General features: G+C 37.8%; 6 protein-coding genes across 6 annotated transcripts; 3 read left to right on the top strand and 3 right to left on the bottom strand.

Moving 5' to 3' along the window:
* Positions 1-160: 160 nt before the first annotated feature.
* L201_006077 (uncharacterized protein) lies at positions 161-1,511 on the top strand (the record flags this gene model as incomplete). The annotated part of the gene is made up of 3 exons (XM_066221802.1): positions 161-1,110; positions 1,170-1,415; positions 1,484-1,511. 3 exons carry the CDS (start codon positions 161-163, stop codon positions 1,509-1,511), a joined length of 1,224 nt encoding a protein of 407 aa, XP_066077899.1.
* Positions 1,512-2,529: 1,018 nt separating this feature from the next.
* L201_006076 (uncharacterized protein) lies at positions 2,530-3,435 on the top strand (the record flags this gene model as incomplete). Its single annotated transcript, XM_066221801.1, has 1 exon — positions 2,530-3,435. One exon carries the CDS (start codon positions 2,530-2,532, stop codon positions 3,433-3,435), a length of 906 nt encoding a protein of 301 aa, XP_066077898.1.
* A 1,047-nt stretch (positions 3,436-4,482) lies between these two features.
* L201_006075 (nicotinate (nicotinamide) nucleotide adenylyltransferase) lies at positions 4,483-7,064 on the bottom strand (the record flags this gene model as incomplete). Its single annotated transcript, XM_066221800.1, has 8 exons — positions 4,483-4,567; positions 4,666-4,755; positions 4,837-4,937; positions 5,142-5,442; positions 5,514-5,631; positions 5,700-5,726; positions 5,794-6,848; positions 6,991-7,064. The coding sequence occupies 8 exons, from the start codon at positions 7,062-7,064 to the stop codon at positions 4,483-4,485; spliced, it is 1,851 nt and encodes a 616-aa protein (XP_066077897.1).
* A 1,138-nt stretch (positions 7,065-8,202) lies between these two features.
* L201_006074 (uncharacterized protein) lies at positions 8,203-8,952 on the top strand (the record flags this gene model as incomplete). The annotated part of the gene is made up of 2 exons (XM_066221799.1): positions 8,203-8,290; positions 8,504-8,952. The coding sequence occupies 2 exons, from the start codon at positions 8,203-8,205 to the stop codon at positions 8,950-8,952; spliced, it is 537 nt and encodes a 178-aa protein (XP_066077896.1).
* A 486-nt stretch (positions 8,953-9,438) lies between these two features.
* On the bottom strand, positions 9,439-10,392 carry L201_006073 (uncharacterized protein; the record flags this gene model as incomplete). Its single annotated transcript, XM_066221798.1, has 1 exon — positions 9,439-10,392. The coding sequence occupies one exon, from the start codon at positions 10,390-10,392 to the stop codon at positions 9,439-9,441; it is 954 nt and encodes a 317-aa protein (XP_066077895.1).
* A 631-nt stretch (positions 10,393-11,023) lies between these two features.
* L201_006072 (uncharacterized protein) lies at positions 11,024-12,505 on the bottom strand (the record flags this gene model as incomplete). Its single annotated transcript, XM_066221797.1, has 3 exons — positions 11,024-11,084; positions 11,205-12,187; positions 12,302-12,505. The coding sequence occupies 3 exons, from the start codon at positions 12,503-12,505 to the stop codon at positions 11,024-11,026; spliced, it is 1,248 nt and encodes a 415-aa protein (XP_066077894.1).
* Between the last annotated feature and the right edge of the window lie 372 nt (positions 12,506-12,877).

The raw sequence follows: 12,877 nt of genomic DNA, 5'->3' as shown, positions 1-12,877 counted from the left end.
AGTTGACTGTAGTTGACTGTATCTTATCCCTCTTCGTAGTCCTTCTGATCAGTTTTGACTCGAAGAGATATTACACGCTTACTGATATTATGCTACAAGAATCTCCCTTGCTATTGCACAGTCTTTCAGAGTCGATAAATCGTATCCAATTTTGATCATCATGCCACTCCAGGCTGAAGATATGTCAATATTGAGCGGGACTTCAGATCAAAAACCTGCTGCAACATCCGGATTAGATGCTCAACGGGCAGCAAAATTCGCTCAACCAGGTTTCAATCCTGATTTTGCTGAAATAGATGTTTTTCATTTGATCATGTCTCCTGAACTGGAATCTGAACGAATTGGATGGTCAAGTAAAGATTTTCTAGGCAAGGCATTCAGTAGAATTGTTCCTCCCTATACACCTATTGATTGTGTTACAACAATGAAAGATGATGATAGTCTTGAAGAAGAAGAAGAAGAAGAAGACGACGACGACGATGAAATTGAAATGATGGAAGGGTCTCTTGTCGATGAAGATGCAAGTAGATTCTCCTCTTTGATCGATAGCTCATCCAACCCTGAAGATCCTCATCTCTACCTTCGATCAAGGAATAATATTGAGATTAAATGGGAAATAGATTATCCTTTAAATGAATGGATAATGCCTACTAAGCGAGATTCATGGAGAATTATTTCGTCTCAAGAAGATAACGACAAAGTCTTATTCTTACGAATCTATCATAAAGTACATGCAGGAGGTGTTTGGGATATATTTAGAGGTGATATGAGATTACGCAATCGTACAGGTCTTTATCAAACGATCATCCTGAAATTGACCAAATTCAACTCCTTCAGAGATTCAACACCAGAGAATGAATATGAGTGGAGCTCCGAGACAGATCCCTTTCGTACAGCTGTTATTGATGAGGTCATCACAGAAGATTGGGTTTTGCGACAACACCTTGGTTCTGTTCAAGGGGATTTAGTCCCTTATTATTATGGAATGTTCGTATGGCATGAAGCAAAAGAAGAAGATGAAGACGAGAATAATTGGATCATTGCGTCGATCATGGAAGATGTGGGGGATCCCTTACCTGGTGGTATGCTGCTCTATCCATTGGAAGTCAAGTGAGCGATTCCAGAATTGCTCACCCATGTCGTCATTCGCTAATTCGCTATCTATTCAGACAGGAAATATTTAGATGTTTCAAAAGGCTTCATGACGATGTTGACTTAGTGCATGGTTTTGGAATCTCAAGACATGTTTTGGATAGAGATGTGAACAATAAAAGGAATCTTGGAATACAAGACAGATATGCCCTAGTTGATTTCAAATCTTCGACAAGTCTGCAGTCATTGGACACTAAGCGCCGTCATGAGAAGATTGCAAGGGAAGAGAAGGTATTGCTCTGGGAATTAATGTTGGCGATTGAGTGAGTTCAGATCCGAAACCTGAAATTGCAGCCATGCTCATAATTACATCTGCTTTTTTCTCGTATAGTGGCTCCGGCGAGGTTGTCAACGCTTGAGATCATATTGCTTTACACGTATCTGTATATTAGCTTTCAGCTTAAATATGTTTAAATATATTTGATGCTGTCAACATATTGTATTGGCTGGCTTAACACATGTATTGTATGCTTCGACAATCATTTGTTAGAAATCAAGTTGGTGAGCCGGTGTGTTGAAAGTGGCGGAACCCATGGCTATACGTGCTTGTTCAGGCAAGCAAACTTCAATGATTAGCGAAACAATCCAAACTTCTAACGCCAACGATTTGTATAGGTACTCACCTTGGTGATGATGGCCAAAATTCGACATGCCGTCATCATAAATGGAAATATCAGTATCAAAGTATCGTAGAGTATCGTTTGTCAGGGGAACTTTGTCTTTTGATGCCAGTTTCCCCCTCAGATTGGTCTACCGATCCAACTGAAACTCCAGTGCAGGCAGCTTCTCAGCAGGAAGACACAGCTCTCAGTATACCTATAAGGTTTATGGTCATAGATGTATTGAATAACACCGTTTGAAGATAAATACTTATTTCGCATGAACAATCTCATCAGTTACATCGTAATAGACTATAAACGGAATGCAAATCAGTAGGAAATTGAATGACAGACCGAGACTAGGAATGGGTTTTGCGAAAGCGAAGAACTGTACAGAGGTATAATTGGACCAATTTGTACTAAATGTATTCATTGTGAACTGTAATCTCAACAGCGCACCTTGAATGACTAATGACACCTTACCCCTTGAGCTTCTGAGATATATTGTTATATATTGCCGGGAATGACATGCGATAAATTGCTACAAGGTTACGTGGTCTCACCTGAAACACGGTTATCTAAGCTAAGCATGATTAGTCCAATACTCTTTGTTTTCTACAATTAAATCGCTTCGCAACCAGGTGCTTCTACAGGTTGCTCCCTGCTCCCTGCTTTTGATTTTGATTTTGATTTCGCTTTCTTCTCATTAGTTATCCGGATGTGATTTTTCAGTTTTACTTGCCACCAACCTCGGTAGATTTGTACCCAAGTGATCATGATGTCGCCTATAACTACAACTATCCCCTCAGCTGTTGAGACCTCAATCGATGCGACTAAGAAAGCTCCACCACCCGAAGTACGCACTCAACAGGAAGGAGAATTTGCACAGCCCGGTTTCAATCCTGATTTTGCCGGAAAAGATGCTTTTCACCTTTTCATGTCGCCTGAATTGGAATCTAAACGAATTGGATACTCAAGCAAAGACTTCTCTGGCAAAGTTTTCACCAGGATCGTTCCTCCATATACACCTTACGAACGTCCTACAGCCGAAGAGGGTCTTTTGACTGAAGCCGATTCTCGAAGAACCTATTCTCCAGCCGAAGCCGACGACCCTTGTCTGATCGACAACTCATCGAATTCCACAGACTCTCATCTCTACCTTCGCCCCAACATCGAACCTCAATGGGAACAAGACTATCCTTTGAGTGAATGGATCATACCTACCAAACGAGATAGTAATTGGATCTCCTCTAATGAAGACGATTCCAAAGTATTGTTTTTAAGAATTGATCGGAAAGTGCATGCTGGAGCAATTTGGGATGTATTTAGGGGTGATATGACAACACGAGATTTCAAACCATCAGTCCAGCCTATTATACTCAAATTAACGAAATTCAATTCATTCAAGGTCAATCCAACGGAAAACATCTCTGCGGCTGAATGGGATGCTGAATTAGATCCTTTTCGTTCGACTGTCATTGATGAAGTAAACAAAGAAGATTGGATCTTAAGACAACATCTTGGTTCGATTCAAGGAAATTTAGTACCTTTTTATTATGGTCTTTTTGTATGGCATGAGGAAGATGACGAAGATGAAGATAATTGGATTATTGCGTCAATCATGGAGGACGTTGGGAATCCCTTACATGAAGGAGTGTCACGCGCATCGTTGGAGGTGAAGTGAGTCATTACCGAGTCCCTCAGCGTTCCCGAGCATTCGCTGATCCATCAAACAGACAGGAAATATTCAAATGTTTTAAAAGGCTTCATAAGGAAGTTGGAGTCTGTCATGGCTATGCCCTTTCAAGGCATATTATGGACAGAGATAGAAACAATAAAAGGCAATTCAAGCTTGAGAATAAATATGTTTTGGTCGATTTCAAATCCTCGACAAGTCTTGAGTCAGTCGATTTTAAAACCAGTGAAGCAATCGTGAGAACGGAAGAGAACGCTCTTGATTTCGTATTGCGGGTGCCGAGAAAGTGAGTTTAAAACTTGAAGAAAGTAGACCGTGCTAATTGTCCCGCGCGCTTTCTCCTCCTGTAGCAATTCAGGCGATTGAAATCAATCGTGGATATGATTCCGACGAAATGAAGATGAAGGATTGATAACATCGGGCCAGGGCTATCACGAGGAAACGAATGTCGCTTTTGAGCATGAAAAAGGGGGAAGCATAGCCGAATCAACTTCGATTCTCAGCTTCCGCCAATAGGTTATCCTCAGCATAAATCGGTCGAACAAGCTCAATCGGCTCTTCCGATTGAATCGATACGTGCTGTTTATGAGGAACCCTCTGGTTCGGAAAGTGAGGGTTCAAGGACGCGAAATGAAATTAGAAGAGTAGTTGAGGTTTGAGATGAACCGCACGAGAAGGGCACAATGTACCATCAGGTAAGACAGTGGAAGTAACATTTCGAAAATTTCGCCGCTGTCCTGTATACTATACAATGTATCGATGATTGCAAATAAATACATAGTGGCACACAGGTTGCATATCATGCATGATTTATCCCAGGCATTATTGGCTTTATACGTTATGTGGCGGCTTTTCGATGTCTGTGATGCGTGAGAACGGTTTTGTGTTATCTGTATTGCGTGTTGATTCCCACCGAAAAACAGTGAGATGTGCCCCTTCTATGCGATTATATCACTACCTTAGCTTACACCAAAAATAGACTATGAGGAACATAATCATGGTTTTAGAATGATTGCGATTACCCAAATATCATATTTATCCAATCGTAGCCTTGACATCGGTGAACCTATACAGCTTGTGATCATAGATGTATTGAATGACACTATTTGGTAAAAGATATCTATTTTTTGCAGAGTTAAGGAAGATTTTGTTAGTTTGACCTTCAATTTGAATATCATAACAATACAGATACAAGCTCGTATGCAATTGCGTACTCACTTTATACTCATTCCTCTCCTCACAAACAACCTAACTTTCGTCGAAGATATATCATTGTAGATCAACTGTTTTATCACTATTACATTACGCCTGATGATACATGAATACGGTATGCTAATTAGCAGATTGATCCACTTTGGTGCGCAATATCAAATCAAGCCTCAGACTTACCTGTGATGATACAGTATATCGTGTGAGAGCAAGAAGGCCCAAACGTCTGATCCAGCTCTTTCCACAATCAGACAACCGAATCGACCAAGAATGATGTGCAACTAGGTTCAGAAAATAATGAAAGTCAGTATCGAGCGTGCTTTTCCGGTTTGGCGATTGAATTCTTCCCTTCACTCCTTCTCGCTGTACATTTATCTTTGACTGCATCAAGTCCCCTTCTCAACGTCAGATCAAGCCTCTCGTCCTTCCCAATTGCCATTCACATTGGCTCAATCACGATCTTTCGACGAAAAAAGTTCACTCACATCAGGTTCACTCCATACCCCAGGTTCACCAAAACTTTCAATTAAATCACCACCAGCTAATAACATAATTTTATATCTTCTTTTTTTACCTTCTGAAGTTATAACACCACCTTGACCATTTTTACCACCATTTAACATTTCATCAAAATGATCTAAAACAATTGCAGTTCTTTGATATTCCGGTTGACCAGCTTCCCAAGGATCAACCATTAACCATGTGGATGTATGTTCGACAGCTAATTCACACATCCTTACTCTATGATTAGCTGGCGCTAAACCTGATTTCTTATAATATGATGACCTGTAAAACATGCGGAACCAAAGCGTAAGTATAATTATGTATATCATCTATATCACAAGATCATCACTTACACAGGTGAATAGTATCCAGCCATAATTTCATATGTCTGCGATTCAATGATTTCATCTTTGGCCATTTCAAACATTCTCAAATGGAGATAGGTTGGAGGTGAGAAAGAACCACAAGCGACTAAACGACAAATACAAGATGTAAGTCTGATATATCGAATATGTAAGGTTCACAATTCGCGGACTTACCAATGACTAACGGTATTTTACTTTCATCTGTAGGAATAATTGAATATCAGTATTGTCAAGGGGAATATACATCATAAATAAAGACATAACTCACCCTTCATAGTTTTCCGTAGCCTATGTCTAGGGAAATTGTAATCAACTTCACCTCTTAAATAAGCAGCTGAACCACCATCTTCAGCTTGTGGAGCACTTAAATCTAAATCAGCTTCACCGTCATTCAATCCATCCAAAGCGTCATATCCTTGACCCTGACTTTGATTCTGTTTATTCTTTGAATCTGATTTGTCATTTTCTTCTGGATTATTAGTTAATTTCTTGATACCAGTCTGATTCGTTACGCCAACTGAATTAGCTTCCGTTGTTGCTGTAGCTTCAGTTGAGGAAGCAGGCCTATTCTCAGGTGAAATAGTTGATTTTCTATTTTTCTCTAATTCTTCTTCTTTTATAACTTCAGAACTTGAACTTTGAGCTGATAATCCACGATTATGATTGTTTGTTGAAGGATTAGGTGAAGAATAAGATTTGAAAGGTTCAGTTAAAGGTGGTGAATCATCGTTTTCATTGTCTAAATTCATATTACCAAATTCTTTTATTGGTGGTGTAGGTAAAGGATATTTTCCATCTTCTTCTGAATCCTGACTTGGACTTCTTGATCTACCATTGTCAATATTTACACTTCCTCCTTCAGCTCTAGTAGTATCATTCGTTTCTGGATTGCCAAACATGTAACCTGATAACAAGGTTCTTGTTCGGATAGATGATGAAGATAGTGATGCATCATCATCTGCTGCATTATTTTGATTTTGATTTTGGTTTGATTTTATGTTCGAGGGAGGTGGTGTCGTATTGCTAGAAGAGGTTGTTCTTCTTGGTATAGGTATCCTTTGAGGGATAGGTGTATTTATATTTTGTTGAGAGTATTGTTGCTTATAGTTTGGTCTAATTGTTGTAGAAGATGATGATGATCCAACTTGACTTAAATTAGGTATCCTTGGGTCCTGATTCTGCTGTTGCTGATATTGAAATCTTTCGGGTACTAATTGTAAATCATCGTGTGTTGAAGATGGAGGTATTTGTTGATTTGCGAACTCCAAAGATAGATAGTCTGGATCTCCATGTTCTGATGTGGCCGCGCCCGCAAATGGTGGTCTACGAAGCGAGATGTTAGTTTGGTTTCTTGTATCACAAATGGGCGTGCGTGTTGACCAACATGATGTCCCTCGCTTTTGTTTATAGTGCGGCACAGGTGAAGTCTTGTCAAGGAAAAGGTGTTTGGTAACAAATCACTCACGAATCAGCATGAAAACTATGTAACCCTAAGCCTGGTAAAACAGGTGCAGGGGACTTGAACCCATTTGCAGCCATGGTTGTTGTATTCTGATCTTTGTTTATGCGATCTAATCTATTGTATCTTCAAATTTTTATGTTTAGTCTTAGTCTTCGAAGGTGTGTTGGATGACAAAGAGTAATTTCGGCCGGGCTTGTTGTCTATTTGTTTATGGTGTAAATGATGTCAAAAGTGGTTATCCTTTGATTGACTCTCCTTGATGATGCTCCAATGTGAAATTGTCGTTGATGACGGTTATTGACAGGACTGTTTGTATTGTATTTGGAAGATAGAAACAGAGTATAATAAATACTATTGCACACGACTTCTTTGTTGTTGATGAGTAACCACCCTTGTACCCTTTTGACGAAAAACAACAAAATAATAAATAATAAATAATACCGAGTAACCGGATTAGTATGAAACAATATTAATCAAATTATCGGATGTCGCCATAGAAAGGACGATACTGCATTTACACGAGAACCACACGATAACAGTAATAAGTAATTCCGATACATGATACATTAATATTATCATTTTGATACCGGTTGTAAACAATTAAAGGAATGACCGATAATTGCTTTGATTAGTATAGCTAGTACTTTAACAAAATTCCTAATTAGCCAAATAGCCTCAACATGGTACTCCTTTACAGTTTGTAATCATTTCGTAGTAGTGATAGAAATGTCCGTATACAGCGGACGATTAGGTCCGTCTCTCTCTAGACTGGAACATCATATGATTACCATACCTTTTCTCCGGTAACTCCATCATCGCTAAGATAACAAATATTTTGTATTGTATTATTGAATTTTACCCTTAACCGTATAGAACCGATCATCACCTTATCATAACGTCAGAAATGACAATTAAAAGATTATATATGTAGGATGTCTTGTTTTGGACATCGAAACTTGACCCATAAAAGTGAACGAACAGACTATATTTTATGTAACTTGATGGAAGACTTCTGGATGACAGTAATAATATGTCAAACTCTAACATGTCATTCAGAGCAAGTAGACGTATTTCATGTCTATACTCTTCTTCATTCCTTCTATCAGATACTCAACGATAATAGGCTCAGCGCGTCATTCAGTGACGACTCTCAATAATCGTCATTTCAACATTTCCACGAGTAACCTCAAATTTACTTTACCGAATAGATATAAAATGACAAGACCGAAATCAAATCAATCACCTCCACCTCTATCTTCAACCGGTTCAGAAGGTTATTGTCATTCTTGTGGACGGTTACTTCGTTAGTATCTCATTACCATCCTCATACAACCAATAATATATCCTTTCGCTTTGACCTTTGTACACACCCATTCCAAGCAAACATGTTAACCGGTAAATATGCGGTAATCTGAGAACCGTCAATGAATCATCGATATATCGTAATCTCATCTCGTATGGTCAAACTGGTAACTGACAAACAATATAATTTCTTCTTATTTCGATAAAATTGTAGCAAAAGAGAATAAATCTGATCCTACACCAAGGAAATTCTGCTCAACAACATGTCGATCACATAGTAAATCGAATATATACAGAAATATAAGGAAAGAATTGATAGAATCTTATCACAAATCTCTTAGCGAGAACAAAATGGGTAAAGTGATATTATGTTCTGATATCGAGAAGATAGTATTCAAGCATGTCACAGTCGGCGACGATCACACCGAACCAACGATTGCACTTGAGAATGGTAGCGAAGATACAATATCCTCATCATCGTCATCTAAATTATCTCAAGTTGAACAGAGGGAAGAATCACGTAGAGCAGCAAGAAGATTAGTTGCATTTGGATTTGAATCACAAGGTATTCTAAATGAAAATAGATCACTTGAACCTATACAGAATGGGAAAATTGTGGAAACTAGTTTTGCAAAAGGTGAATGGGGTATACGGTGGAAATAAATGGATTATCTCTCTCTAAAAGTAGACATATGATAACGATATGAAAGATTGACTAAAGTTTCCTCCAGTACATCCGTATTGACCTATACACTGATCGATCAATCACTCTCAACGATCTCTCCGGATCCACTTGGAAAAGAGTATAATCACAATCAGCTCACGAGGCAAATATATTGGTAGAAGACTGGCCCTTACTTTTGCTTAACGTATAGACTGTAACGGGCCGCTCTACGTTCCCTACACATGATCTCCTCTCGTTTCCTTTCCTTCCAATGGCGAACGAATCTCGCGTATTGGAAATCGACGAATACACATTTGCTGACTTCCTCGGTAGCTTCGAATCTTTGGATGATATGTCTCGGTGCAAAGTTGCCAAGTATAAGTTTTTCTGCATGGAGTCGTTCAAGACAATGCAAAAACTGTTTTCTGCGAAAGAAGTTTTTTCATCAGCATACGGTTTTTCCAATATGGGTTCTTCAAAGAAATTCACCTCATTTCCAAAGGGTATTTGAACACATTGTTCTCCATCGCATCTCCCACATCTTCCATTACCATTGCCACTATCCAGTTCTCGTCATCCTTGTCATCTTCTTCGTGCCATACGAACATACCATGATAATAAGGGACTAAATCACCTTGAAGGCCTACCAGATATTGACGTAATATGAAATCTTCATTGAGGACCTTGTCTATTACTGTGGTACGGACAGGATCTAAGTCAGGGTTCCAGTCCGTGGGTTTTTCTGGTATTGATTCTCGGAAAGACTTGAATTTTGTTATCTTAAATACGACAGGTTGAAACCCATCAGACTCATTATTGCAGATTAGCATACCACCCCTAAATACATCCCAAGTATGTCCCTCCTCAACTTCTAATTCTTCATCAATTGCTAGAAATAGAGTACTTCCGAATTCATCTTCCGGTGATATCCAGCATGATGATCTTGGTGTAGGCATGTTCCATTTGGTAAGAGAGGTAGTTCTTTGCCATTTGATCGTAACATTGTCTTGCAGATAATCGTGAGAATCAGGTGTAGTATATATTGTAGTATTCGAAGAAGCGAGTTTATCATTGTCCAGAGAATGTTTAGGGTTTGTCAAAGCAGTCTTTGTTGTATTGGCAGGAGAAGCGGGTAGTGAAGTATGCTTTTTCTGCTGGCATTTATATGGTGGAATGATTCTAGTAAATGCTTTTCCAGTGAAACTCTCTGCATAATGTCCAGTTAAATCAGATCCTAATTTTGAGTCCATATGTAAAAAGAAAACATCGATATGTTGACTTTTGGTTTCAAAGCGATGTTTTATTGAAACCTGATCTGATTCTAGACTAATGGAAGGGGGAGAAGCTGAAAAGGTGGAAGTTGTGGGATTGTCTGAAGAAATTACAGACGGTGGTGGCAGAAGAGACTGTTTGACGCTTGGTGTAGCTATAGATGACATGACGAGCTAATGTGAATACTGAAGTATCGGAAATGAGTAATCAAATTAGAAATGGATGAAGTTCAAAATGAAAGGGAAACATGTGAGGTGGTAACGCTTGCAAAGAGCAATGAAAGTGGAAAAATTGCATGATGGGATTCATTGTCAAAATATACTTGTATGAACGATTATTCAAGACCAAAGCAAAACAACTGGGCTACACTAACAACACGCATGATTATGCTTAAGCTTACTGGTATGAATCAGTTACCAATAGAGTACGTGGTGTAATATGGAATTACCTATCCTGTTTGCCCCGCTTTGTACTCTATTCTGTAAAATGACTCTAGGTAAAAATACAATTGGAAAAAGAGAATTTACGAAATGGTTATGCATGTAAGCTACTGAACAACAATTGATTTGGTTAAAACTATGGCGACGAATCTGATTTTCGTTCACTTCTCCCTTCCATGACTAACTATAAGCTTTGTGATATTTTATGATGATGACCTGACTCGAGTAGTTGTGATACTTGGGATACTTGATAGGGATAAGTTTTGTTATTTACTAGTAGCAATATTTTATCACAAGTTCCAATAAGGATTATATGGAAATCCTCTTCTATGCAATCGTGATTGTTGTTTATGACTGTTTAGCCCATCAATTGTGATACATCATCCGGTGGTCTAACAGTTTGAGAGAACGTTAATAGCCTAAGATTAATTATGTGTATATTAGTTTTTTTTTTTTTCGATTTCAGTCTTCACTGTCTTCAAAACGAAGTGAATGTGAAATGAACGAAATGGAATGACGAAATTTGGGTTGGGACTAACCTTTTAACAGCTTGAATATATTTTCTTGAAACTTCATCATTTAAAACATGTGCTATATTATCTTGACCGATTTTTTCTCTTGCAGATCTTTCATGAATACCTACACTTGTTACACCAATTGGCCAAGCAGCATTACCTATAGATAATCTTAAATAAGCATCATTCGCTTTTAAATATGATCTAATTTGCATATAATGTACTAATTCAGCTAATAATCTTAATACATCAGGTGGTAAATCTCTTGATCTTAATGATTTAAATAATGGTTTTAAATTTTGTGCAGATTGAACTTGTGTTGCAGAAGCCATTCTACCTTGTGTAGATCTTCTTATTTCTTCAGGTCTAGAATCCATATATTCTTCCCATTCTTTAACAGTATTTTTTAATGCATAATAAATTAATGGATATAATTTATTAGGATCAGTTTTAACTAAATTTAAATCTAATACACCTAAATTTTGTCCTTTACTACTATTCTTTTTTGATAATAATCCTTCTTGAGTATTATTGTTGTTACTATCTTCTTCTTCTTCTTCTTTCTTATCATCCTGCTGTATACCTTGTTTTTCGTTATTCTCATTCTTCAGTATCAATTTTGATTTTTCTTCAGATTGTTTATGTAATTCTCTTGCTTTCTTTTCAATTTCTTTTTTATCTAGACCAGAATCCATTGAATCTAATAATTTCATAAAATCATTTCTACCATGATGACCTTTATTATTTCCACTTGAACCACTTTGAGCTTCTAATAATTCTAAAGCTCTTAAACGTAATCTACGTTCTTTATCAGATTCACCAAATAATCTTATAGGTTGTCCTTTTAATCTTAATCTTCTAATACATTCTTCAGGTGATATATTAAATCCTTCTTTTTCAATTGTTATACCAGGTTCAGGTGTACCCCCTTTAGAAGATGAAGCTGTAGGGGTGTTTGCCCCAGAATTGGCCAATCTTTTTAACGATTGATGTCGAGCTTGATCTGCCTAGAAACATGATATCTTCGTGTCAGCAACAAGCCTTTGTATAGTTATTTGAATAAAATGTAAACTCTGCAATCAAACCTATTGTGAATTAGAAGTAGAACATATCAAACTCACCTCTTTCTTCATCTTCTCCTGCCTCTCTGCATCTCTTTTGGTTCTTTCTTCCATCCTCTTCTTCTTCTGTTCTTCCTCTTTCAAACGTTCTACATCTGCTCTTCTCATGTATTTCTTCGCTACACCTCCATCTGACGAACTACCTCCTGTTTCAACTTCTAAAGCTTTTCGCTTTGCTGATATTTCAGCTAATAAACCATCCATATTGTTTTGATCTCGCTTTACGATTTTATACACCTTTTATGCACCTTGAGTTTCGATTGTAGGGCGCAATAATTACTATGTGCAGTGGATGATTTCCAAAACGTCCAAATAAATCCAGTTGGTGGTCGAGATGTTGAATTCGCGAGATTAGATATTTCGGATATTTAGGTTATTTAGGTGGCAAAATACAAAATAACAATAAAGTCAAAATTGCCACTTTCGGTAATTCGCTTTCACAAGTCTTTCAATGCGTCACTTGCTGATGACAACCCCAACCTGCTCTTACCGCAACGTCCATCAACAAGAATGATTGAATCAGTTTATGAATCTTGAATTATGAATTATAACAATCCCTCATTCACTACAACAACC

This window comes from Kwoniella dendrophila, chromosome 8 (genome assembly GCF_036810415.1).
Source record: "Kwoniella dendrophila CBS 6074 chromosome 8, complete sequence".
Taxonomy (NCBI): domain Eukaryota; kingdom Fungi; phylum Basidiomycota; class Tremellomycetes; order Tremellales; family Cryptococcaceae; genus Kwoniella; species Kwoniella dendrophila.
The sequence above is the reverse complement of the archived record's forward strand: the minus strand, read 5'-3'. Positions and strand labels throughout refer to the sequence as shown.